At 37.5% G+C, this 26,392-nt stretch overlaps 1 protein-coding gene across 1 annotated transcript in view; it reads right to left on the minus strand.

Annotated features, from left to right (window-relative positions):
• The window catches only part of LOC127436756 (staphylococcal nuclease domain-containing protein 1), a 247,121-nt gene that overhangs the window by 126,110 nt on the left and 94,619 nt on the right, over positions 1–26,392 (minus strand). Inside the window, exon 16 of the mRNA XM_051691102.1 lies at positions 16,648–16,757. Coding sequence (XP_051547062.1) covers positions 16,648–16,757 — 110 coding nt within the window. The remainder of the gene's footprint in view (positions 1–16,647; positions 16,758–26,392) is intronic.

Below are 26,392 nucleotides of genomic sequence, written 5' to 3' on the forward strand. Positions count from 1 at the left end.
TGGAGTTTTTCAGACAATGAACTATGGGGAAAAATGCCTTTGAAATAAAATGACAAAATCCTATTTGATGAGATGTGCACAGGAAGACTGTTCACACTAAAAACAAAAATGCTTGTGATGCAACAAAATCACAGCCAATCAGTAAATACAGTATTTGTTTAATATTCAGTTTTGTGGAGCAGGATATTGGACCAATTAGATTTAACTGTGGGCAGAGCTACCCAGCACGATACCATAGAAATAAAAACCAAGCAACCGATAAAATGTATTTTAGCTTGAAATAATCAAGGCTGGTTAGGACAAGAAGTCTTTAAGATTTAAGACAAAGATATAAATTGAAGAGATGGATTTTAATCGTGATTTTCAGTAAGAAAACTGTAAAGAAAATGAATTGCAACACAAATAAAATCACAAATGCCTAGAAGGTGAAGTACGTCCTAACACAGGAAGGGGAAATTGTTTTTAGGTCATGGTGACATTACTGGGGTAATGTAAGACAAGCAATGAAAAACGGATCACAATGAGCTGTGGACCCGTGGCCTCTTTATTAAAAAAAGACAATGTGTGTGCGTGTGTGTGTGAAGTGGGGTTCTCTTGGAAGGGCATTTCCTCTGTTTGGAAGGACACAGAGGGATTTGACTGCTGGCACCTGGAAACACTAAAGGAGAAAAGAGGACAGGTCTGTACACACTACTACTGGAGTATATTACGGAACATGTTAATATTGCCTTTAGGTTGTTGCCAAAATGTACATGAACTATTCAGTAACACGTTACAATAAGGTTGTATTTGTAATAATTGCATTAGATTGAACAATAGTATTTAACAGTATTTATTGATCTTGGTTATTGTTAAAGCTGAAGTGTTTAATTTCTGTCCTGCAAGTGTCACCAAGTAGAATTACAAAATTAAGCATTGTTTTCAAATAGATAGTCCCACCCAAAGCTCATGTTATTGGTCGAGCCAATGTTACTGTGTCAGGCTGGACGGGCCACTCACAACAAACAGACCAATTCTTATAGCGCCAAAGAGATCGTGTTTAGAGTTTGAGGACATCAACCTATGCATGGCTTACTTATAATTGTCTCTGCATAATAAAAATAGGATAGAGATAGAAGTATTTTAACACAGATAAAGTTAGACACTTTAAAAGACTGCAGTTGTTCAGTGTTAATTCATAATGCAATAATGTTAACATTTATAACTTTCAATTTTAAAAAATGCATATGTTGAAATGAACATTAAATGCGGTAAAAATAATGTAGTTAACGTACTAAATGTAAAACTAATGTAGTTAACAAATACAACCATGCTGTAAAGTGTTTAAAGGAATAGTTCACACAAAAATTTAAATTCTCTCATTATTCACTTACCCTGATGCCGTCTTTCTTTAGCAGAACACAAATTACGATTTTTAGAAAAATGTTGAAGCTCTGTAGGACCTTATATTATAAGTAAATGGGTGCCATCAGGCTTCTGTCTATTTGATGGTCCAAAAGGCATATTTAGGCAGCATAAAAGTAATCCACAGGACTCCAGTCGATCAACTAATGTCTTCTGTAGCATAATTAAACTGCCTTTTAAACCATCAAATAGACAGAAGCCTGATGGCACCCATTTACTTACATTATAATGACCTAAAGATCTTCAACATTTTTCTAAAAATCTTAAATTGTGTTCTGCTGAAGAAAGACAGTCATACACATATGGGATGGCATCAGGGTAAGTGAATAATGAGAGAATTTTCATTTTTGGGTGAACTATTCCTTTAACATCAAGATCTCAGGTTAAAATGGATTTGAATGTATACAGGAAAGGTGAATTAATTAATTAATTAATGAACGTTACATTTATATAGCACTTTTCTGAAACCACACTCAAAGCACTTTACATAGTGAACAGGGTACTCTCCTCAAACACCACCAGTGTGCAGCATCCACCTGGATGATGCGATGGCAGCCATAGTGCGCCAGTATGCTCACCACACACCAGCTACTGGTGGAGAGAAGAGAGTAGAGTTATAGAGTCAATTAATGTATGGGTATTATTAGGAGGCCATGATTGATAAGGGCCAATGGGGGGAATTTGGCCAGGACACCGGGGTTACACCCCTACTCTTTTCTGAATGCCCTGGGATTTTTAATGACCACAGAGAGTCAGGACCTCAGTTTAACATCTCATCTGAAGGACCTTTTTACAGTATAGTGTCCCCATCACTATACTGGGGCATTAGGACCAACACAGACCGCATGGTGAGCACCCCCTGCTGGCCTCCCTAATATCTCTTCCAGCAGCAACCTTAGTTTTCCCCGGGAGGTCTCCCATCCAGGTACTGACTAGGCTCAACCCTGCTTAGCTTCAGTGGGCAACCAGTCTTGAACTACAGGGTGATATGGCTGCTAGCAAGGAGCTGGTCCAAATTTAAGTTGTTCATCATTTTAAAATCATCTGTCTGCTTTTTTGTAGTTCACCTAAATAGTCCTGAAGTGACCAATTATTGTAATTTTAAGTACAAATGTTCCATGTAGTCGCTCAATAAGTAGGTAATTAAAATGCATGTAAAAAAGTTATACAAAAAACACACAAAAACTGAAACAAAAAAATCTGTACAAACCTAAATCTTTAGAATATTTGAGTGAATTCTAATCCCTTTTCAACATTCAGCAAACATGTACCAAAACAGACCACAAATTTCCATCAAAAGGCACAAGAAAACACCCTGTAAGAGAGCTCTCATGACGGAGTACCACACCACGTCGAAACTGGTAATGCATCCACATCCAGCCAAAACAACAGTGACTGTGTATCTTTGCAAAAGGGGCCTCGTCAAAAGCCACCAGTGTCTCATTTGCACGGCCACCAGCCAGAGACGGCTCCCTCCATGGAAGGGATAATGACAGAATTTTAATTTGCTTCTATTTTAGCAGGAAAAAAAATAGCTGGGAGGTTAATTGTGTGCACACAGCGTTGAGTTTAAGCTCAGGAGGTCTGTGTGCCCTCTGCAGAGAAGGATTCACCTCATCTCACACTGACGCGAGTGCTGTGATAAAACTATCGTTTCCAGATCACGGCACACGCAAACGCACGAACACAAATAAAGACATCAGAATAGATCAGAAAAACTGCTTTCCTGTTGAACACACCCTGTAATACATCAATGAATAGACCAAATACACACCAAAAAATAAAAATAAAAACAAGAACCTCTGATGATTTCTGACAGGATCTGCTGTTCCAAAAAAAATTGTGGTTGACAGATTCAATGGCATATGCCATTGTGTTCCTGTAGCTTAAGCTGTAGAACTTGGCATAAGCAATGGCAAGGTCATGGGTTCGAGTGCAAGGGGAAAAAATACAGTTTACAGATTATAAATGTACCTCTCTTCCCAGTAGGTGGTGAAGTGAACAAAGAATGTAAATCACCAAAAACAAAAGAAGAATTTAGGAGAGAAGAGCGCTTCGGAAGGCTGTTTGAAATTGAAAAAAAAAAAAAAAAGACTTAAATATTATCTGTTTCTCACCCACACCTATCATATTGCTTCTGAAGATATGCATTTAACCACTGGAGTCTTATGGATTACTTATATGCTGCCTTTATGTGCTTTTTGGAACTTCAAAATTCTGGTCACCATTCACTTGCATTGTATGGACCTACAGAGCTCAAAATCTTAATTTGTGTTCAGCAGAAAAAATAATGCCATACACATCTGGGATGGCATGAGGGCAAGTAAATGAGAGAATTTTTATTTTTGGATGAACTATCCCTTTAATGCAAGTCAATAATGTGCTTTTTGTTTTAGTATTTCATTTATAACTGACACCAGTTATCCGGAAGCATGAAACACATGCTGAGACATAGAAAATAACATTATTTAAATGTATTTCCAAGCTGTGCTATTTATCAGTGATTTGAAACAAGGTAGCATAAAAAGCAGAACCATCAAACTAACGGCTTTGGCAGATGTTATAAATAATCGGTATAAATGAGAACCCTAAATGATATGTACACCATAATTAAACAAAAACGTAAAAAAAAACACCATATTTGCTCAATACACGGGAAGAATATTCAAACAAATTGTTTATCATCAACTGAGCTTAATTGGCCAAGCGGACAGTGTTACATCGTATTTCAGATATATCAGTCTAAAAATACAAAATACAGCAAAATCCAACCATTTAGTAATCAATAGATGCAGAAAGGAATACATGGAGAGGAAAACACAAAAACACTTTGAGAAAGCAAGACATAGTGAGAGACACACTAAGCTTTATTACTGAAGTCCTCAATTCAACAGAAGACAAAATGTCACCCCCACAAGAGGGTCAGTGAGCGAGAGAGAGCGAGAGAGAGACAGCGAGAGAGAGAGAGAGCGAGCTTTTAATGTTCACGATATCTTGTTAAATGCTTAGTTTATATTGTATATTGTTATTATAGTTTTTATTTTATTTATTACCTGGCACCTTATTTTAATTCTATTTTTATTGTTATTTGTTACGGTTTTATTATTATTATTTGTCTTGTCATTATCTGTTTTGTGTATTAATGCTTTGGCAATATTGTATGCAAATACAATCATGCTAATAAAGTACTTTAAATTGAAATTGAGAGCAAGAGAGAGACAGAGACTTTCACACAGCAGCGAGCCAAGAGTGACTGCCTCTCTTCCTGTCCAGTCACTTAGCAACTAACTGGCAACTTGAGAACCCTGCGAACTCCTCGTACAATAAATGTAGAGCCAGTGGATGAACAGACAAATAAAAGCAAGAAAAATGATTGAGAAAGGGAAAAAAAATAATCAAATGGACACTTAAAATAAGCAAATTCACTGACACAAGGGAAGTGTTCTGCCTAAATAGGGAATGGCACTGAGGCAGAGTTTAGAGTGCGATAAAGCTGATGTGTCTCCATCACTAAACCTTTGCTTGCTCAGTCGCTATTATTGGCTCATTAATTCATAATCTTGATCTTTAGTTTATCTTTCTTAATTACTCATTAAATTAATATTCTTTAATATATCCCTTGTGTAACTGCTACTTTTTTTCTCTGCACTGTTACTTTATTTTTAACAGTGTAATTCCACTACTATTTTATTTGTTAATAATACTTGCTTATTTGCACTGTTGCTATTTACCTTTCAAGTACAATTTCCCATTGTGCACAGATGTAGCAAATGGCTAGGCAATACAAAATGTACAGTTTTAAAAAGAGCATCCCTCATCCTGTATTCAAAACCTTATGCAACGTGTTGAAAATACTCTTCAAAATGGATCCAGAAGGAGAAAAATTTACACTTTTGTCAGGCCAATAAAGCAATTTAAAACTGACATTTAAATGAATAAAGCAAAGGAAAAAGTGAGGGAAGAAGGGATTGAAAGACAAAGATTTGCAGTTGCTCAATGAATATAGGCTATAAGGGAAGCATGTCTGAAAAACAAGACAGGAGTTTCACCAAAAGATTGCTAGACACAGTGGAACACATTAAAGCAGATGTCAGCCTGCACTACAGAGAGCACAGGGATTCATAGAGTCATTCTTCCAAACTATAATACACATCATCATAAAAACTCTCTCGTCCACTACGGTTTTCTGATTCAGCTTCAGATATGAAACAAAAATATGACTTTTGTTTTCAAGAGATAGTTCACCTAAGGGTGTGTTCACACTTGGCAGATTTGGTTCAAGTAAAACGAACTCTGGTGTGATTGCTCTGTTAGTGCGGTTCATTTGAACAAGTGTGAACGCTGTCACCCGAACCTTGGTGCGCACCAAACAAGCGGACCGAGACTACCTGAATAGTGGGTCTCGGTCCGCTTCCAAACAAACTCTGGTGCGGTTCGATTGATATATGAACGCAACATGGACCAAAGATGTCTAAACGGACCAAAAACAGGAAGTAATTTGCCTAATACTGGCCTCAAGCATACCTGGTTCTTCTCATCATAGGAGCTATGTTGCCCATTACAGTTCATTACAGGCATCGGAACCGCCGTCAGCTGTCCTTGCAGCATATCTTTGCGTGTGTGTGCAACGGAGGAATTCCTGGCGCTGTTTTGACTCCTTTACACATTTTATTATCTCTTCATTTGTGCTCAGCTGGTAAAAATACCACCATATACAGTGGTGTGAAAAAGTGTTTGCCCCCTTCCTGATTTCTTATTTTTTTGCATGTTTGTCACACTTAAAGGTTTCAGATCATCAAACAAGTTTAAATATTAGTCAAAGATAACACAAGTAAACACAAAATGCAGTTTTTAAATGAAGGTTGTTATTATTAAGGGAAAACGAAATCCAAACCTACATGGCCCTGTGTGAAAATGTGTTTGCCCCACCTGTTAAAACATAACTGTGGTTTATCACACCCGAGTTCAATTTATCTAGCCACACCCAGGCCTGATTACTGCCACACCTGTTCTCAATCAAGAAATCACTTAAATAGGACCTGCCTGACAAAGTGAAGTAGACCAAAAGATCTTCAAAAGCTAGACATCATGCCGAGATCCAAAGAAATTCAGGAACAAATGAGAAAGAAAGTAATTGAGATCTATCAGTCTGGAAAAGGTTATAAAGCCATTTCAAAAGCTTTGGGACTCCAGAGAACCACAGTGAGAGCCATTATCCACAAATGGCGAAAACATGGAACAGTGGTGAACCTTCCCAGGAGTAGCCGGCTGACCAAAATTACCCCAAGAGCGCAGCGACGACTCATCCAAGAGGTCACAAAAGACCCCACAACAACATCCAAAGAACTGCAGGCCTCACTTGCCTCAGTTAAGGTCAGTGTTCATGACTCCACCATAAGAAATAGGCTGGGCAAAAATGGCCTGCATGGCAGAGTTCCAAGACGAAAACCACTGCTGAGCAAAAAGAACATTAAGGCTAGTCTCATTTTTGCCAGAAAACATCTTGATGATCCCCAAGACTTTTGGGAAAATACTCTGTGGACTGACGAGACAAAAGTTGAACTTTTTGGAAGGTGTGTGTCCCATTACATCTGGCGTAAAAGTAACACCGCATTTCAGAAAAAGAACATCATACCAACAGTAAAATATGGTGGTGGTAGTGTGGTGGTCTGGGGCTGTTTTGCTGCTTCAGGACCTGGAAGACTTGCTGTGATAAATGGAACCATGAATTCTGCTGTCTACCAAAAAATCCTGAAGGAGAATGTCCGGCCATCTGTTCGTGACCTCAAGCTGAAGCGAACTTGGGTTCTGCAGCAGGACAATGATCCAAAACACACCAGCAAGTCCACCTCTGAATGGCTGAAGAAAAACAAAATGAAGACTTTGGAGTGGCCTAGTCAAAGTCCTGACCTGAATCCTATTGAGATGCTGTGGCATGACCTTAAAAAGGCATTTCATGCTCAAACCCTCCAATGTGGCTGAATTACAACAATTCTGCAAAGATGAGTGGGCCAAAGTTCCTCCACAGCGCTGTAAAAGACTCATTGCAAGTTATCGCAAACGCTTGATTGCAGTTGTTGCTGCTAAGGGTGGCCCAACCAGTTATTAGGTTTAGGGGGCAATCACTTTTTCACACAGGGCCAAGTAGGTTTGGATTTTGTTTTCCCTTAATAATAACAACCTTCATTTAAAAACTGCATTTTGTGTTTACTTGTGTTATCTTTGACTAATATTTAAACTTGTCTGATGATCTGAAACATTTAAGTGTGACAAACATGCAAAAAAATAAGAAATCAGGAAGGGGGCAAACACTTTTTCACACCACTGTATACATATATAAATATAATGAGCGCATTTCGCCCAGAAGTCAGCATTGTTTTGGATGATCGGCAAGTTCTGTCAACAAATACACGTCATAAAAGCTGTCCAATAAGGTTGTGATTTTTCCTGATGCCTTTGGTTTTGTATCGTTAAGCTCGGTGTCAAAAATGGCAGTGTGAACGCTAAGCGAACAAGGACTAAATGTATCATTTTCTTTTTTGGTCCGGACCAAGAGGACCAAGAGAACCGAACTTCAAGTGTGAACACACCCTTAATATGAAATTCCAATCACCATTTACTTACCCTCATGTGTTTTAAACCCATATGACTTACTTCTGTGGCACACAAAAGTAAATACATTTTTATTCATTTTTGGAGTCATATCCACATTTTGTGTAAATAAGAGCAGCATCAGCATTCTGCAAAAATCTCCTTTTGTTCCACGGAGGTAAGTCATCTGGGTTACTTTGGAACAAGAGTCAGTGATGACAATTTTAGCATGTGCACCTTGACAAAAGGTTTCAACAGACCTTGAAGAACAGCAGCTGAAAATAACAATGAACACATGCAGAGAAATCATTCAGTGGAACCAAATTTATTATACAGCACAACCAAATTTATAAGAACAAAGAGAAATCCCATTCATATAAACTCAGTTCCAGGGCATTAATACTTAAAATCATTACAGCAGTACAAACAGAGTGAAATCAGAAAATCCAATGTCTGTTGTACTTCAAATATGTACAGTATGAAAGGCAGCATTTGGCTGAAACAAGAGGCCACTAGCAGAGTTTATGGCATATGTTACAGACGGAGAGCTTGCGTGTGGTGCGGAGAAATCACTAATGTGACTCCACCACAGCACAGCACTCCCAAAGGAGCTCAGCTGCTCAGAATGTGTCCTGCCTGACAAACACAGCATTAATTATTCAAAGAGGGAGAGAGAGATTGTGGGGTACACAGATCAAGCAACACCGAATAACTGCGAGAGAAAGCCAGAAAGCTAAGAGATATCAGAGGAGAGCAACTGATAAAACAAAAGATGTAGGTCTCAAGTAATGTTAAAACTCTGTAGTTGAAGATTAACTAGAGTAGTGATTCCCATGCAAAAATCCCCTCCACGATTTTGGGGTGTTCTGGGTGGATGCCAGTGTGTTGCTATGGCTGCTAAGGTGTTCTGAGCATTTGTTAGCATGTTGCTATGGCATTGCTAGTCTCAAATTGCATGCCCACGAACTGCCAACAGTCCATTCACCGACTGTCTGATGCATATTTTACACAAATCTTGAGAGCAATTTCTCAAAACTTGCGCAGCTTTGCACGAATGGCGAGTAAAGGCTAGAGTATACTTAGTTTTCCCGTGTGCTGTTCCATCTCATACACAAACAAGTGCTCAGCCTTGGCATTATACTTTTTGGACCACGAGTCCATATCGAAGTGTTTGACACATGCGTACAACAACTATTTTATCATACTGTGGCAGCGGGGGCATGGTCAAGCGTCCGTCTGGAGAGAGAGAAAGCGGTAAGGGCGCTTGCACCTGAGCTAGATTATGTTTAACACCTGTTTCTAATTCCAGTGAGCATGGGGAGAGCGGCATATAAGCAGCCACGCCACCAGCAGAGAGAGAGAGAGAGAGAGAGAGAGAGAGAGAGAGAGAGTCTGGCAAAAGGAAGGCCACGGTGCTCCTGAAGCTACTATGTTTAATCTGTTATGTTTGTGAAGCTGAGGTGTTTAAGTTACTACTTGCCTGTGAAGCTGACGAGTTTGTGGAGTTGTAAAGCATTGAAGTGGCTGATTAAAAGTCCTAACTGAGCCTGGAAAAACCTGCTTCCCTGTGTTCTCCTTCCCTTCTGTTTGTGAGCTGTGTTACACATACTCATTCAGGACAGTCAACACCAGGCGTATGCAGTGACGCAAAGACGCAGACTGTCCGTGTGTCTAGGCAAACTAAAGAGGATGCATACAGTCTGCGCATGCGGTGCGAATAACGAAAGAGAACCAAAGTTCACTTGAGCTTTAAAGAGACACTTTTATTTATTTATTTTTTATCATCTCCCCTAGAAGTATCATATGTACAAAGTACCATATTTACACAAGTGCTTCTAAGAATGACAATCACCAAAATTAGTGATAACAAATCTCAGATAAATGAGCACTTAAGGGTACAACAGCTGAAATATGAACCAAACCTTTTGCCGTATAGTCACATTTCTGGATGGTTATTTACTATGTGATTTGTTTTAGTTCATTATATCACAAGACAAAAAAAAAAAAAAAAACAGAACTCCCAAGTTTGTGTTCAAATTCAAATTTTGAATTCAAATGTCAAATTGGATCCAAATTCATGCCTGTAGCACAAATGGTGCAGGACGTGTTACGGGACAGATACTTGTACATAGGAAGATTAATAGTAATAGTGATTCTTGCCCAAGCAGAAATCACCACGTATTAAATCTGCAGATGTAGAGAAATGTGAAATATTGCTGAGAGAAAAAACATAATTTAACACTAGGTTTCCAAAGCAATGTGCAGTTAGTATGTCTAGGACCAACGCCAAAGGTTTAATCAACGGAAAACTGTGGCTCATAAAGTGTACATACAGGTGGGTACACAAAACACACAGACACACTCGCTTGTATGTCAAAGATCGTATGCCAACACACAAACCACATGTGTATGCAGAAGACAGCACACACAAACTGAAGTGGTGTGTGTGTCATAGTGGTTTTAAACAGAAAGGTCATTTGTTGAGTTTGGGCAATCTGTGAGAGCAGGAGGCAGCAGGGGCAGCACACATGAGGAAGAGTCATGACTGTCAGAACATCTTTCTCTCTCTCTCTCTCTCTCTCTCTGAGCAGCCATGCTTGAGTTTCTGCATGTGCTGCCATCAAATGTTCCCTCTCCCCTCACTTTACTGCATGACCGCACACACATATACACAAACACACACGCGCACGCCTCTGCCCTCCTCCACTGAGGTAAGAAAAGAGACAGTGGGAGAGACGAGAGCAAAAAAGAAGGGCAAACTCTATAATTTCTCTCATCAAGTTGAACCTAATTTTAGTGAAAGCATCTCAATATATACACAGTATATGTGTGTGTGGGTGTGTGTTCATCTCGCACACACTCAGTGTGGCACACTAAAGGAGTCAGCACGTGCAGCACTGTCCTGCAGTTCCAGAGGCTCTGATTGGCTGAGAAGTTTAACCAATCACTAATCAAGTTTCCTGATCAGGTATCTATTACAATGCAATCCATTAAAATCTTTAGAGGGCAGTCAGACTTACAGACTAGTGGTGGACCTGGTCTGGACTTGGCCTGTAAATAAGACCCAGTGACCCAACTTTATGAGCAGTCAAATTTTCACACTAAAGCTGAAATCGCTCTTTTCTATTTCCTCTCCGAGTATGTAGAGACAGACAAACGAAGCACATGTGCCAGAGTGTTCAAAACAAGATATAACAAAATATTAAAACGTAAACTATTTTATTCATTTTTTCTTTATATAAAACTCGAACCTGACACCAACCTGAAGTTATACATGACAAACTGACACAAACCCAGTATTGAAGTATTAGACCTCTATATCAGACAGCTCACACCCTTCTTATTACACCCGTTTTTAGAGATGGGACGATATGGTTCTCACGATTCGATTTGATATAATCTTGATTCAATATAATAACACTTAATTTACAAAATATTGCAGAAATGTTTTTTATTTTCTGAAAAAAATGTTCAGCAAAATACACGACAATTTCTCATTAAAAATAAAGTTCTTTAATACACAATATAAATGCTCAAATAAGAGATTCTCATATAGTTTTCACTAGAAGAAAAGATCACAAACAAATAAGCTTTAAAAAATCATGGGGTACATTCAGGCTGATCAGGTGAACAAGCAATAGACCTAAAAACCTGTCCTGAGAAAAGTATGTGAAAGTGAATATTTTATTTTTTTTAATCATTTGTTTGTCATTATTATTATTATAATCAAATTTAAACTTTGTAAAAACACAAAAATTCGACATTTTATTAATTAATTTGATGAAATATGAAAATCTTAAAATTGTATATATAATAATGATATGAGCTATCACTGTTTTGAAATAATATCAATAAAAAAAAAAAACTCAATGTTTTTACTTGTATAATTTACAAATAAAATCATTGAGCTTACATTTGCATAAGAACCGCTAAAAAGGTACTGTCACTTTAAGAGTGTCACCGTGCATTTCACATTGTTCCGGTTCAGCGAACATCAACGAGAGGTTTCTTTAGCGTATCCATGCTGTGTGAGATTAAAATTAATACTTCTTTTTACTTTTTTATCTGACTGTAAAGAACAGAAAGGATGTTAAGACACATTATTCGATTAAAGTGGAGCTGCCTCATCTTAAATGGACACACATTACACGGAGGAAACAATCCATTTTATTCTCAAGCACTTTTCATCAAAACAAGGCAATTTTCCAGGTATTAGAGTACTTAAATTTCTAAAAGCTAAATTTAAGCACTTCAAGTAATTGTGTGAACTCTGTAAACAGTGTTTGTCTCTAACGCTGATAGAGAGATTGACATTTGACGGGTCATTTCATTTATGATCACATGGACAAAATAGAGTGTTGCGAATTTCAAAATATAGAGTTATGCCAAGATATGGTTCGTCATTTTTTTTTGTTCGCGATATATCAAAATTCGATATATCGTCCCATCCCTACTCATTTTGCCTCATTTGAGCATTGAACTGTTTCAAAATAGAAATCACACACACACACACACACACACACACACACACACACACACACACACACACACACACACACACACACACTAGGGCTGCAACTAATGATTATTTTGATAATTGATTAATCTAACAATTATTAGAACGACTATTCGACTATTCGGGCGATTATTGCAACAATTAATCATTAGCTCTAAACCGACTATTCAGCTTGTGCCCGACTTAAAAGGTTGTATTAAACGTGCTTTACTTACAATAAAGAGGACAGAATCATATTTAAAAAAAAAAAAAAAAAAAAAAATCACTGCAAAAAATCCTATTGTAATCAAGTGTTTTTGTCTTGCTTTCCATTTTATAAATATCTAAAAATCCTTAAAACAAGATACATTTACCTGATAAACAACATATAATATATTTAGACTTGCTTTCAGAGAATGTAACTTGAATATAAGTGAATTTTGCATATGAGTGTATTTTTTCACCTGTTTATTCTTCAGCCAGTGCAGTAAAGACAAAATATAATTATATTCAAGATACATTCTCTGAAAGCAAGTCTAAATATATTATATGTTGCTTCAGATAAATGTATTTTGTTTTAAAGATTTTTAGATATTTTAAAATATTTAAATATTTAATATATTCAACATTCTCAGACAACATGTTTTCTTTTCTTTTTTTCTGCAAAATAGCTCCTAAAGTAAATGTACTTTATTTGAAAGGAGTTTTAGATATTCATATCGGAAAACAAGCCAAAACAACAACTTTGAATTCATCTTTAACTCTCAAAAAAACAAACCCTCTCTTCTTAATAGAGCTGCATATCGCCGATTTTCTTCACGATAAGATACACACCGCAACACATATATTATGATTCACTTCGTGGCGAGCCATTACATTATAATCTAACTGGAGCAAGCATGGGACCCCGCAAGGGATGAGCATGCCCGCGTCAGATTGTACATCAGCCGAGTGCAGTTTCAATCTCTCCCCCTAAGATCGGATCATTTCACGCGACTCATAGAAGCGGCGCTGACCGCACAGAGATATGCCAGTTTCCGAGTTTGTACTTATTTATATGACCTGCTTCCTTATTATTTGAACTTTAATAAGGATGCATTAAAGATATAATGGCAGGGTGTTTCCTTTAAAGATGCTCTGACATGCAAGTTTTGCTTCAGTGGAATGGCAGTACAGACTAAACTTATTCCACAACGAGAGTGCTTCTGTATTTAGTTATTTTGCATTTTGGTATAATTTCCTCATACTTTGCGCTCTACATCACCTGAAACTGTTTGGAAAGTTTGGAGTGCGTCTGGACTGTAAGCTGTGTTTTCTCTCCTCAATCAGGCGGGGGATGCAACGCTCCTCTCACGCGCCATCATTAGTTACATATCTGATCTCATGTTACGTTAAATTAGTCCAAACGACTATACGACAGCGAAAATTTTTGTAAGACAATATTTTTTTTAATTTTTTTTTATTGTCGACATTTTCGATAACGTCAACTAATCGTTTCAGCCCTAACACACACACACACACACACACACACACACACACACACACACACACACAATAAAATCATAAGTACACTACCAGTCAAAAGTTTGGACATGCCTAATACTTTATCATTAACTTTTCATAACTATGCTGGGCAATTGTTGGCTGCTTTTGCTTCACAATCAGCTCAAACTCATCCATTTAAAAAATGTATTACAATTTTAATTTAATAAAATGTATACGTACAAATTATATTTGTCTCCAAAAAAATATGTAAAGCATTTCAGCATAAGCCTTTAAATGAAAAGGTTTTTCATTTATTTATTAGTTTAGTCAAGTGTGTCCAAACTTTTTGTTTTGTAGTGTATATAGCAGTTACAGAAATACTCAAACCAGCCCATCTGGCACCAACAATCATCCATGTGATTATCTAATCAGCCAATCATGTGGCAGCAGTGCATAAAATAATGCATATAAGGGTCAGGAGCTTCAGTTACTGTTCACAACAACAAAAAAATTTGATCTCAGTAATTTGGAGCGTGGCATGATTGTTGGTGCCAGATGGGCTGGTTTGAGTATTTCTGTAACTGCTGATCTCCTGGGATTTTCACACACATCAGTCTCTAGAATTTACTCCGAATGGTGCCAAAAACATAGAAAACAAAGATGGGCTGGTTTGAGTATTTCTGTAACTGCTGATCTCCTGGGAGTTTCACACACAACAGTCTCTAGAATTTACTCCGAAAGGTGCCAAAAACAAAAAACATCCAGTGAGCGGCAGTTCTGTGGACAGAAATGCCTTGTTGATGAGAGAGGTCAACAGAAAATGGCCAGACTGGTTTGAACTGACAAAGTCTACAGTAACTCAGATAACCGCTCTGTACAATTGTGGTGAGAAGAATATAATCTCAGAATGCTATTCTGAGATGCGGGTTGGCGCTGTTTTGGCGGCAGGAGGGGAACCTACACAATATTAGGCAGGTGGTTTTAATGTTGTGGCTGATCGGTGTACATAGCCAAAATGATCAAATTTGTCTAGATTTAATGTCACATGCAGATTGAGTTAAGCAAATCAAACAGCAAAGATGCTTTCACTCTCTGCGGCAGCTTGCTCTGTGTGCTTTAAGAGATCAAAAGTCTACAGTTTTAATTCCACTTGGTGGATACCTCAGAAGCAGGAGGTGTGTGTGGAACATCCGGCCTCTCGTGCCAGTTTAATTATTTGCTTCAGATCATGAGAGATTAGAGCCAGATTTAAAAAAACAAAACAAAAAAAAAACACTTTTAAGATGTGGATGAAAGTGGGAAATCACAACATCCAGTCACAGTACACATCAATGAGGAAGTGGAAGAGAGACCTCTGACATGACAAACGCATCTCTTTATTGACATAGTCCATCACATCAATTCTGAAATAGTCAGAAACTGCAATAATCTGTTTTTTTTTTATTATTATAATTTGTTATCATGGGGACAAGGGCAGATTCTTTAACCAATTGGATGCTGAGCAATTCAAACATCTGAATGATGAAAATTAGACATTAGAAAATTTGTGAATAGTTTTGATGAGTACGTTTTTCTGATATTGTTTTTATCCAAATATTTTTTCCATTAATTGAACTTTCATAGCACAACCAATAAAACACACAAGCATTTCACGGAAACTGTGTTGTTAAGTTGCATCAGACTTTGTGTGAACAGGTATATGGTTCCCACATCTATTGCAAATTTACATGACTTTTTATAAATAAGGATTTTAAAATACATTTCACTCACAAAATGCTAATTTTAGCAGATGAATTATTTTGGAGCAGAACTTAACCAGAAAATGTAATATTCAACAACAGAAATGTCCATGGCTTTTTAGGATTTTATTCATTTAAATTACTCTCCAAGGCCTAGAAAATCACAATTTAAAAACTCCCTTATATTGCCAGGTTTTCCACAACCATGGGAACCATGAGATCTTAAGACACACTTAGGGTCCAACATCTGCACTAAGGTGGATCGGCACACCAACATACAAATGGCGTGTACTTGCACTTCAAGAATGGATCACTCTCTTCCTCAAGAACTTGCCAAGAATCCAGGCAAGATTTTCTGCTTCATTGTGGGCGCAGGAGGTCATTAGGACTCTTTTCTTATTCTCAGCAGTAGATTTTTGTGTCCGGTCTCTATGTAAAGTTCAAGTTAGGCTCTTGAAAAAGCTCCTATCATTTGGTCCGACTACACCAGCAACCTCATTCACACTCCACTAATGGAAACAGCACACGCATGGTGTCAAGCACTCTGACAAGAAGGTTAGAATAGTGTACAAGTATGTGATTCCTTTAAAAGTCTCTGAGCATCTGCAGTTCTTTAATTTGGACATTACATTTCTGTGGCCATTACTCCTGGAGTTACTGAAACATCCATATAGCCATTAGATCAACTTTAAATGTAGCACATATATATTGTTAAGTCAGATCTCAAATGTTTGAGTGCCATACTAAGGAGACAACGAGACAGATGGTTGTCACAAAATGACCACTGTGTTTGAACATCACAGCCAATGTAACGTCAACTACAAAAAATGGAAAGTCTAGAAATGTAGCCTGTAAAGAGTAAAGTAACAGAAACTGACTATTAAAGACAGAACATGATGTAACAGGAAGCCGAGGGGCATCAACGGGACTTACCTCTCTCTGAAGAACCAGCTCTTTAGTGAATAGTGTGGCTTCCTCACTGTAAGGTTCTGCCAACTGCATCCCGCTTGGCATGTTTCGAGACCCTCGGGGACACTCGATACCTGCAGACACACACACACAAACACAGAGTGAGGGTGGGCTTTGCTATGTAGTGGGTATTTGTCGAGCAACAGAATGGTGTGTATTCAGTGGTTTCAGTGGAGGGTTTTAATTAGGGCTCAATGGCATATCAAATATTCAATTTTATATATATATATATACACACAGGTGCATCTCAATAAATTAGAATGTCGTGGAAAAGTTCATTTATTTCAGTAATTCAACTCAAATTGTGAAACTCGTGTATTAAATAAATTCAGTGCACACAGACTGAAGTAGTTTAAGTCTTTGGTTCTTTTAATTGTGATGATTTGGGCTCACATTTAACAAAAACCCACCAATTCACTATCTCAACAAATTAGAATATGGTGACATGCCAATCAGCTAATCAACTCAAAACACCTGCAAAGGTTTCCTGAGCCTTCAAAATGGTCTCTCAGTTTGGTTCACTAGGCTACACAATCATGGGGAAGACTGCTGATCTGACAGTTGTCCAGAAGACAATCATTGACACCCTTCACAAGGAGGGTAAGCCACAAACATTCATTGCCAAAGAAGCTGGCTGTTCACAGAGTGCTGTATCCAAGCATGTTAACAGAAAGTTGAGTGGAAGGAAAAAGTGTGGAAGAAAAAGATGCACAACCAACCGAGAGAACCGCAGCCTTATGAGGATTGTCAAGCAAAATCGATTCAAGAATTTGGGTGAACTTCACAAGGAATGGACTGAGGCTGGGGTCAAGGCATCAAGAGCCACCACACACAGACATGTCAAGGAATTTGGCTACAGTTGTCGTATTCCTCTTGTTAAGCCACTCCTGAACCACAGACAACGTCAGAGGCGTCTTACCTGGGCTAAGGAGAAGAAGAACTGGACTGTTGCCCAGTGGTCCAAAGTCCTCTTTTCAGATGAGAGCAAGTTTTGTATTTCATTTGGAAACCAAGGTCCTAGAGTCTGGAGGAAGGGTGGAGAAGCTCATAGCCCAAGTTGCTTGAAGTCCAGTGTTAAGTTTCCACAGTCTTTGATGATTTGGGGTGCAATGTCATCTGCTGGTGTTGGTCCATTGTGTTTTTTGAAAACCAAAGTCACTGCACCCGTTTACCAAGACATTTTGGAGCACTTCATGCTTCCTTCTGCTGACCAGCTTTTTAAAGATGCTGATTTCATTTTCCAGCAGGATTTGGCACCTGCCCACACTGCCAAAAGCACCAAAAGTTGGTTAAATGACCATGGTGTTGGTGTGCTTGACTGGCCAGCAAACTCACCAGACCTGAACCCCATAGAGAATCTATGGGGTATTGTCAAGAGGAAAATGAGAAACAAGAGACCAAAAAATGCAGATGAGCTGAAGGCCACAGTCAAAGAAACCTGGGCTTCCATACCACCTCAGCAGTGCCACAAACTGATCACCTCCATGCCACGCCGAATTGAGGCAGTAATTAAAGCAAAAGGAGCCCCTACCAAGTATTGAGTACATATACAGTAAATGAACATACTTTCCAGAAGGTCAACAATTCACTAAAAATGTTTTTTTTATTGGTCTTATGATGTATTCTAATTTGTTGAGATAGTGAATTTGTGGGTTTTTGTTAAATGTGAGCCAAAATCATCACAATTAAAAGAACCAAAGACTTAAACTACTTCAGTCTGTGTGCACTGAATTTATTTAATACACGAGTTTCACAATTTGGGTTGAATTACTGAAATAAATGAACTTTTCCACGACATTCTAATTTATTGAGATGCACCTATATATATTTATTTATTTATTTAATGTAAAATTAAGAATCACTGTGAATAATTCTTTAACAAATTATTTTAATGTCCCTTTTCACTCATCCATTACGTTCACTAAAGGGTATGGCAGTAGACTAGTTTCACACTTGTTTCTTGTGTAAAGACTGATGCTACATTGCATGTGAAAATGCTACAGAAAATAAAATTTAATTTGTTAACGGATAATTACCTTAACATATTAAGTATTATAATACATTTAACAAGACAATACATGAAATTTTACAGTAAAACATATTAAAAATTATGTTTTTTAGATGAAAAAAAGTATAATTTTATTAACGGTACAAATAATATGTTTAACAAGACAAACCATGCAATACTTTTTACAGTGAACTATTATTAAAATTATAGTGAAAAAATAAAATCCAATAATATAGCTTTCCCCAGAGTTCCCTATTTTATTATATTCTATGTGAATTATGTTTATTCTTATTTTTAATATCAGTTATGTACTTTCTGGTGTTCTGTGTTATATTTGATGTAGTTTAGTTAATGCTTATTGCATTAGTTTAGTGTCACATGTGTTACCCTGTTAGAGTTGTGTGTTTGTGTGAGTGACACTGTGCACTGTCTACATGTGTATTGGTCATTGATCCTAAAAGGGTCTCTCTTGAAAAATATCATGTCATCATGTGCCCTTCTGCTGTCCCTACATGGTAATTAAAAACACATTAAAGTGAAAAGCAGATTTATACATTTCCAGAAGATTAGTTATCAAGTTTACATAATTTAATAAAATGATAGTGGTCACCGATTTATTTACGGCAAATTTCTGGCAACCACATCTGCCAGTTTTTTACTGTAAATTTGACAGTTTTCTTTAAGCGTACAGTAAATCAATTAACATTTGTACCGTATTTTAATGGTGAACTTCTGGCAACTGCAGCTGTATGTACGTATGTTTATTAAAATATATTAAACAGCGGCCAGGGTGTGAAACTAGCACCCGCCATCCGCAAAATAAGACAAGGCTGAATCCAGTTCACAAGCTCCTCATTCAAATTTATTTCATGTGCGGGTAATTTTGCTCATCTACCCATAACAGGCGGGCAACCTGCTGCAAGATGTCTCGGAGTGACACATGACAAGAAATTCTGTTAGCCACAAAGACATATGCTTGAAGAAATGCACTTTATTATATTTTTAAGAACAGACAACAGAAAAGCCATCAATAGCCATGTTTCCATCAACGCTTTTTATGCGCATTTTAGGATATCGCATAAAATCTGCTGGTTGGAAACACCAAGATGCAAATCAAATCTCCAAAATGCGCATGGAAAATTATACGCTCGCTTGAGGTGGATAAATGTTTTATTCGATAAGAAGAAATGCGCATAAACTATGATGGAAACACATTTACCTAATAAACTCCTATTGAATTTAACAGGAATTCAAGATGCACATCAAAACAATCATCGCAACAGAATTGTTGCCCTGGTCATTCTGAAATACCAGTGTCCTAAAAAGACAAAACCTGCATAGTTTGCAGAACAAATAATTTAAACACAAACTTGCACTTTTTCCCCGAAGAGCAGGTTTATTGATGCTTTTAAAGAATATCTTATAGATCCACACTGCAAAGTCATGATGGAGGAACACACACACACACACACACACACATAGTGCTCCCAGAACTGTGTGATGCACTGTCGTTTCCAGTCATGAAACGAGTTAAAGTGTTTTGTCTGTGTGTCCTAAACCGCAAGTATTTTATTAATAAAGGAGTCACTCAGTCGCTACAATTTCCCCGGGAGTGACTATCTTGTTCTTTTGAATGCATGGGATGGAAACGCAGCTTTATCCGCACAATGTTTTTGCGATATTCAGATTTTTCACATAAAAATAAATTCACAATTTGGATGGAAACATAGCTACTGCTTGTGTTTGATTCGCTGTTTGTTCAGAGGCATGCAGTGCGAGCTGGAACAGGTCTTTCCTGTTTTATTCATCTGAAAACTGTTTGCAAGAATAATGTCATCTGTGAGAATGCTGCAAATGATCTCTGATCATCTCAGGAGGTGCTGTGGGTTTAGTTCACTTTATTTCCACGCAGTTACCATGCATTGTGAACGCAACTCTGCAGGTTCAGTAATATAGAGTGGTGGCCACAAATATTGGCACCCTTAGTAAATATGAGCAAAGGCAGCTGTGAAAAAAACCCTGCATTGTTGATCCTTTTGATCTTTCATTCAAAAAAATAAATTAAAAAAAACTAACATTTAACTGAAGTAAAACAATTGAAAGTGGGGAAATATCTCATTATTAAATAAATATTTTTCTCCAAAACACGTTGGCCACAATTATTGGCACCTCTAGAAATTCTTGTGTAAAATATATCTGAAGTATATTCACATTCATATTTTACATTTTCTAGTGCACCTGGGTGACTAGGAATGTGAAATTGTTCAGCCATGACTTCCTGTTTCACAGGGGTATAAATATGAGGTAACACAAAGGCCAAATTCCCTTAATCATCAAATCACAGTGGGTTAGACTGAAGAATATCATTCTGATGTGCGGCAAAAGGATGTTGAGCTTCACCAAAATGGGAATTGGCTTTAAGAAAATAGCCAAAGCATTGAAAAAGCCCATTTCCACCATCAGGGCAAAATGTACAAGTTCCAATCAACTGGAGATCTTAAGAATCGGCCTGGAAGAGGACGTGTGTCTATATTGACTCCACACATAGTGAGGAGGATGTTCAAGTGGGCAAAGAATCTCCAAGGATCACAGCTGAAGAATTGCAGAAATTAGTTAGGTCTTGGGGTCAGAAAGTCTAAAAACAATAAAAAAAATAAATAAATATCAGACATCACCTACATCACCACAAGTTGTTGGGGAGGGTTTCAAGAAAAAAGCCTCTGCTCTCATCCAACAACAAACTCAAGCATCTTCAGTTTGCCAGACACTACTGGAACTTCAAATGTGGTTCTATGGTCAGACGAAACAAAAATGAGCTTTTTGGCAGCAAACACCAGAGCTGGGTTTGGCGCACACAGAGATGTAGTAGTACCCAATGCCCACGGTTAAATGTGGTGCTGGATCTTTAATGTTGTGGGGCTGTTTTTCTGCCAGAGGTCCTGGATATCTTGTTCGGATACATGGCATAACGGACTATCAAATACCAACAGATAAAAAAATCGAAACCTGGCTGCCTCTGCCTGAAAGCTTAAAATGGGCCCTGGTTGGATCTTCCAGCAGGACAATGATCCAAAACAAACATTAAAATAAACACAAAAATGGTTCACTGACCACAAAATCAAGGTTCTGCCATGGCCATCCCTGTCCCCAGACCTGAACCCCATTGAAAATTTGTGAGGCGAACTGAAGAGGTGAGTCCACCAACATGGACCTCTGAATTTGAAGGATCTGAAGAGATTCTGTATGGAGGAATGGTCTCAGATCCCTTGCCATGTGTTCTCTAACCTCATGAGGCTTTATAAGAGAAGACTCAGAGCTGTTATCTTGGCAAAGGGAGGCTGCAAAAAGTATTGAATAAAAGGGTGCCAATAATTATGGCCAACGCATTTTGGAGAAAAATATTTATTTAATAATGAGATATTTTCAATTGTTTTACTTCAATTAAAGGTTAGATTTTTGTGATTTCTTTGAATGAAAAATCAAAAGGATAAACAATGCAGATTTTTTTCAGTCTTCTTTGCTCATATTTACCAAAGGTGCCAATATTTTTGACCACCACTATATATATTTGTATTAAAGAAACAAAGACGAAAGAGAATAAATAAAGTAATACAAGACACGTTCACCTTGAACCTAAAATTCTGAACCTAAAAAATGAAAAAGTATTCTTTGTGTGCATTTAATAGGAAATATGCCTTATTTTAACTACATTTTTACTGTAACTTTGGGCATGAAACATGTATTTAACATATAACATCTAACAGGCAAAAGTAGCGGTTTAGTCAAAATAAAAACAATTAAAAAAATATAACTTTAACCCAACAGAAAAGGTCGAATATGTAAGTTTTTTTTTTTTTTTTTTTTGTTCAAAGTGACCCTATTAAGGCCCAAGTAGATTAACTGAATATAGCAGACCTTTGTCTCTCAAGAGTCTTGGGAACATGGACAACACCACACTCTATTATCATTTTAATTAAGAACACCACTTATAATACAATTCAACACTGAATACATCAACACAAAACACTTACAAAAATGCATATTAAGATTTTGGTAAGAAACAGCACAAATAAAAGACCATTTCTCGTAATAATAATTATAGTAATTCTTTCCACTCTTGCCCACAAAGAATGAAAAATACAAACATAACAAGTAACCAAACTGAATTATTCAGCTCTAAGAAGCAAAAAAAAAAAAAAAAAAAAAAACACTCAACTATCTGGTAATTGTTAGTATATAGTCCAAAATTAGCATTTAAATTGCCGCAGGTGTCTGGCCTGCTTAAAGGCAGAACACAATTTCTGACAATAACAAGAGTGTTTTGGAGACGGGCGCTTGTAAACTGGTTGAGGAGCACAAAAGATAGACACTGCATGAAAAGCAGGACTGGAGAACTATTACAAGTGGAACTGTCTCAAGTCAGTAGATCAGAATGTTGGTCTTTAAAGCACAGAGCCATCTTAAAAATTACACCCTGACAGGCTCTTAGCCAAAAGACGTATTTATCTGCCTTGAATATCCCTAGACAGGCCTATCAAGCCTTGACCTCTTTGTTAAAGGAGTCAGTCTTTTACAAAGCACTGGCACTTAAACATTATCTACAGAGTGTCTGCAACATCCACTCCTCTCCTCAAAAAAGCATTCAGCAAATGAGCCAATAAAGAGAGAAGCCTTGGAGAGAAGTATTTGTAATTCCATTTGTAAAAAGTTCCAAGGTTATGATAAAAATGTCTCCCAGTTTTTCCATTCTTTTCCTCAGTTTTCAATGAAAGGAGCTGTGCACACAAGTGATTTTCTCTTGAACAGACATAATGACTGATAACAGTCATCGCATCCCTCTGTGAAAAACGGCACTTCACTGCAGGGCATGAGGCTTCAATAAAGCGTACAGAGTAAAACATGCCATCTCAACCTAAGTTTCTCAATTAGAAGAGAACGATTAAACAATTGTTAGCATTGCAATGTTAGCAATGTCACAGTGCGCAGACGCTTAGTGCAATGTCATGAAAAATGTTGCAAAGAAAATATTTACTAAGAGCAAAGAACAACATCAACACATGGCCAAAAGGTGACATTTGTGGCTGTGTAGACCTGTACCAGGTTCAGTCAGTGCCAACTGGGTTAATAGCAATTGTGATCAGTAAGAACAGAAAGAAAAGTGGGATATGGTCAAAAGTTTTTTTTAACCTCTTAAACCCGGAGCGAGCCAGTACCAGGCCCTATAGGGGGCGCTGATCACGAAAAAAAAATATTACAGTATTACTCACCCTTATCTTTCCAATGGATATAGCTAATCTGACCAATTCCAAAATACTGCTTTTAAATTTGCTGATAAATTTGCGATCACAACAATCACATAAAAAAAATTTAAAAAAAAAAGTAAAAAAGATCAAAAAGATCACACAAAGCCATGTGTTATATATCTTTGGAAAGGTCTTGATTAATAGAATATAATGAGCAGTGATGGAATGTGGCGGCAAAGTGAGGTGAAATGTATCATACAGGACATAGTTGATAAAATTTTAAGTATTTTTATGTTTTTGAGATTTTTGCATTCATAGTTTTCAGTTATTCTGTTTTAATGTTCAATAAAACATGAATTATTGTTTGGAGAGGTTTTTTGAACACTTCTTGATAAATAAAAGTCCACCTTGGGAAGCATGGTTCCATATACTACTATGGATTTCTTTGTCCTGTCAACATTTATTTATTTTTTTCTTCTGGTATAGTTGACGTGTTGGAGAACACCACCAAAGTAAATTTTTTGGCCATCCATACTTCCTGTCTAAAAGGTATAATGTTAAACTGAATAATAACTGAAACGTTTATTTTTAGCACTCATGTTTTGTCAGCAGTGTAGTGTAGCATAAGAGTCTCTGAGTGGGATCCAAATATATTTTCTTACATTTTGAAAGGTTTTCTAAAAATGTATACCATGCAATTAACGTTCTTTGGAATTTCTTTAGAGTTATAAGCTCTTACGTTAACATTTATGCATTTGGCAGACGCTTTTATACAAAGCGACTTACAGTGCACTTATTACAGAGACAATCCCCCCAGAGCAACCTGGAGTTAAGCGTCTTGCTCAAGGACACAATGGTGGTGGCTGTGGGGATTGAACCGGCAACCGGCTACATGCTTTAGCCCACTACGCCACCACCACTCACAGCTCTTCTTTTTGGGTATGTGATTTTATGCCCATTTTACACAATTCAGCAGAATTTCTATGACTTAAATATATAGCTAAATATTGATGAATAAAATAAAATAAAATGTGATTTAAAAATAAGTGAATAGAATAAAATACTATAAAAGCTGAAAACAAAAGACAACAAACACAAAACAACAAAACAAAAACCCACACCAAAAAACAAAACACCCTAAACCAACCCCAAAACAAAAAATCCATCCCCAAAATAAAACCCAATCCCAAAACCAAAACAAAACCCAATCCCAAAACCCTAAACCAAACCAAAATGAAACAAAACACAAAGCCAAGCCCAAACCAAACAAAACACCAAAACATAAATAAATAAAAATAAGACTGTTTATAGCCAGGCCAAATTAAAAATGTTATTGCTTTCACTCAAAACCGCAGAAGGTAATTGTCAAGCTTCAATTTAAAGATATTCACACAAACTATGGATAAGAATGGAGGAAGTGTAGCCTATGTATATCGTGTATGCAGAAGCAGAGAGCCAAACTGGATTTCAGTGTAGAAATGGATTTGTGTTCTCAACCCAAAGAAATGGTGAGTAAAGTGCCTTCAGAATGGACACCCTTCTGAGTGTTAGTGGAAGATTTTTCATGGAGGACTGTGTGGGTTTCTGTGTTTAGAGATAGTCATGAGCAGAGGACCTGAAACAGCCTTAGTGTTCCTCTGCCACAATTACAGCTGCCGAAATATTCAATGACTTCTGTGAAGAGACTGCAGCAGAACTCCTGCAGAGAATACCAACACACTCGCTCCCTTCTTTTGCCCAATATCTTCATAGGAAACAAGAAATACGGCAGTAAGAGCAGGAGAGAGAGAGATTTTGTATCCAAACTATCAATAGCCATTTTTGAAAGTGGGTAGTTAATAGCTCATAAAATGTGTGTGCCCATGTTTGGCCATGGCTAGAATTATAAATCAGCTATCTGGCTGTAACTTTGACTGCACTTGGAAGCAGTAAATCATCAGGAAATCATGCTTTCCCTGGGCTACACATGCCCACATCCTAACCATTCACTTTACAGCACAGATCACATCACCACTCTGCCAAGCCTGCCCTGCTGCCCATGCCAAGAGACAGAGATGTTTAATACGAATCTCTGAAAGTCACATGGATAAAACACAGCCTATAGCCTACCATACGGACACAAACACATTTGGCGCTTGCATATCCCTGAAATAGCTGCTGCCGATGACATGAGGCTGCAGCATATCTGCAACCAAGATCAAATTTGACAACTCCATGCTTTATGCAGGAAGAAACCACCACTTTCTGAGATGAAACCCTTTTTTTTTTCATGCCTTCTCTCAATTATATGTAGGTTATGACTGTTTTGTCAGTGTGATATTTTCTGACAGTCCCTCCTGATCTGATATACAGTAAAATATCAAATTGCATCATAACATTCTCTTTGTATCCATCACACAAACACACACACACACACAGCATGAACGAACAGAACGTTGTTACAGAAGATGCTGCTGGC

Source organism: Myxocyprinus asiaticus, chromosome 47, assembly GCF_019703515.2.
Source record: "Myxocyprinus asiaticus isolate MX2 ecotype Aquarium Trade chromosome 47, UBuf_Myxa_2, whole genome shotgun sequence".
Lineage (NCBI taxonomy): Eukaryota > Metazoa > Chordata > Actinopteri > Cypriniformes > Catostomidae > Myxocyprinus > Myxocyprinus asiaticus.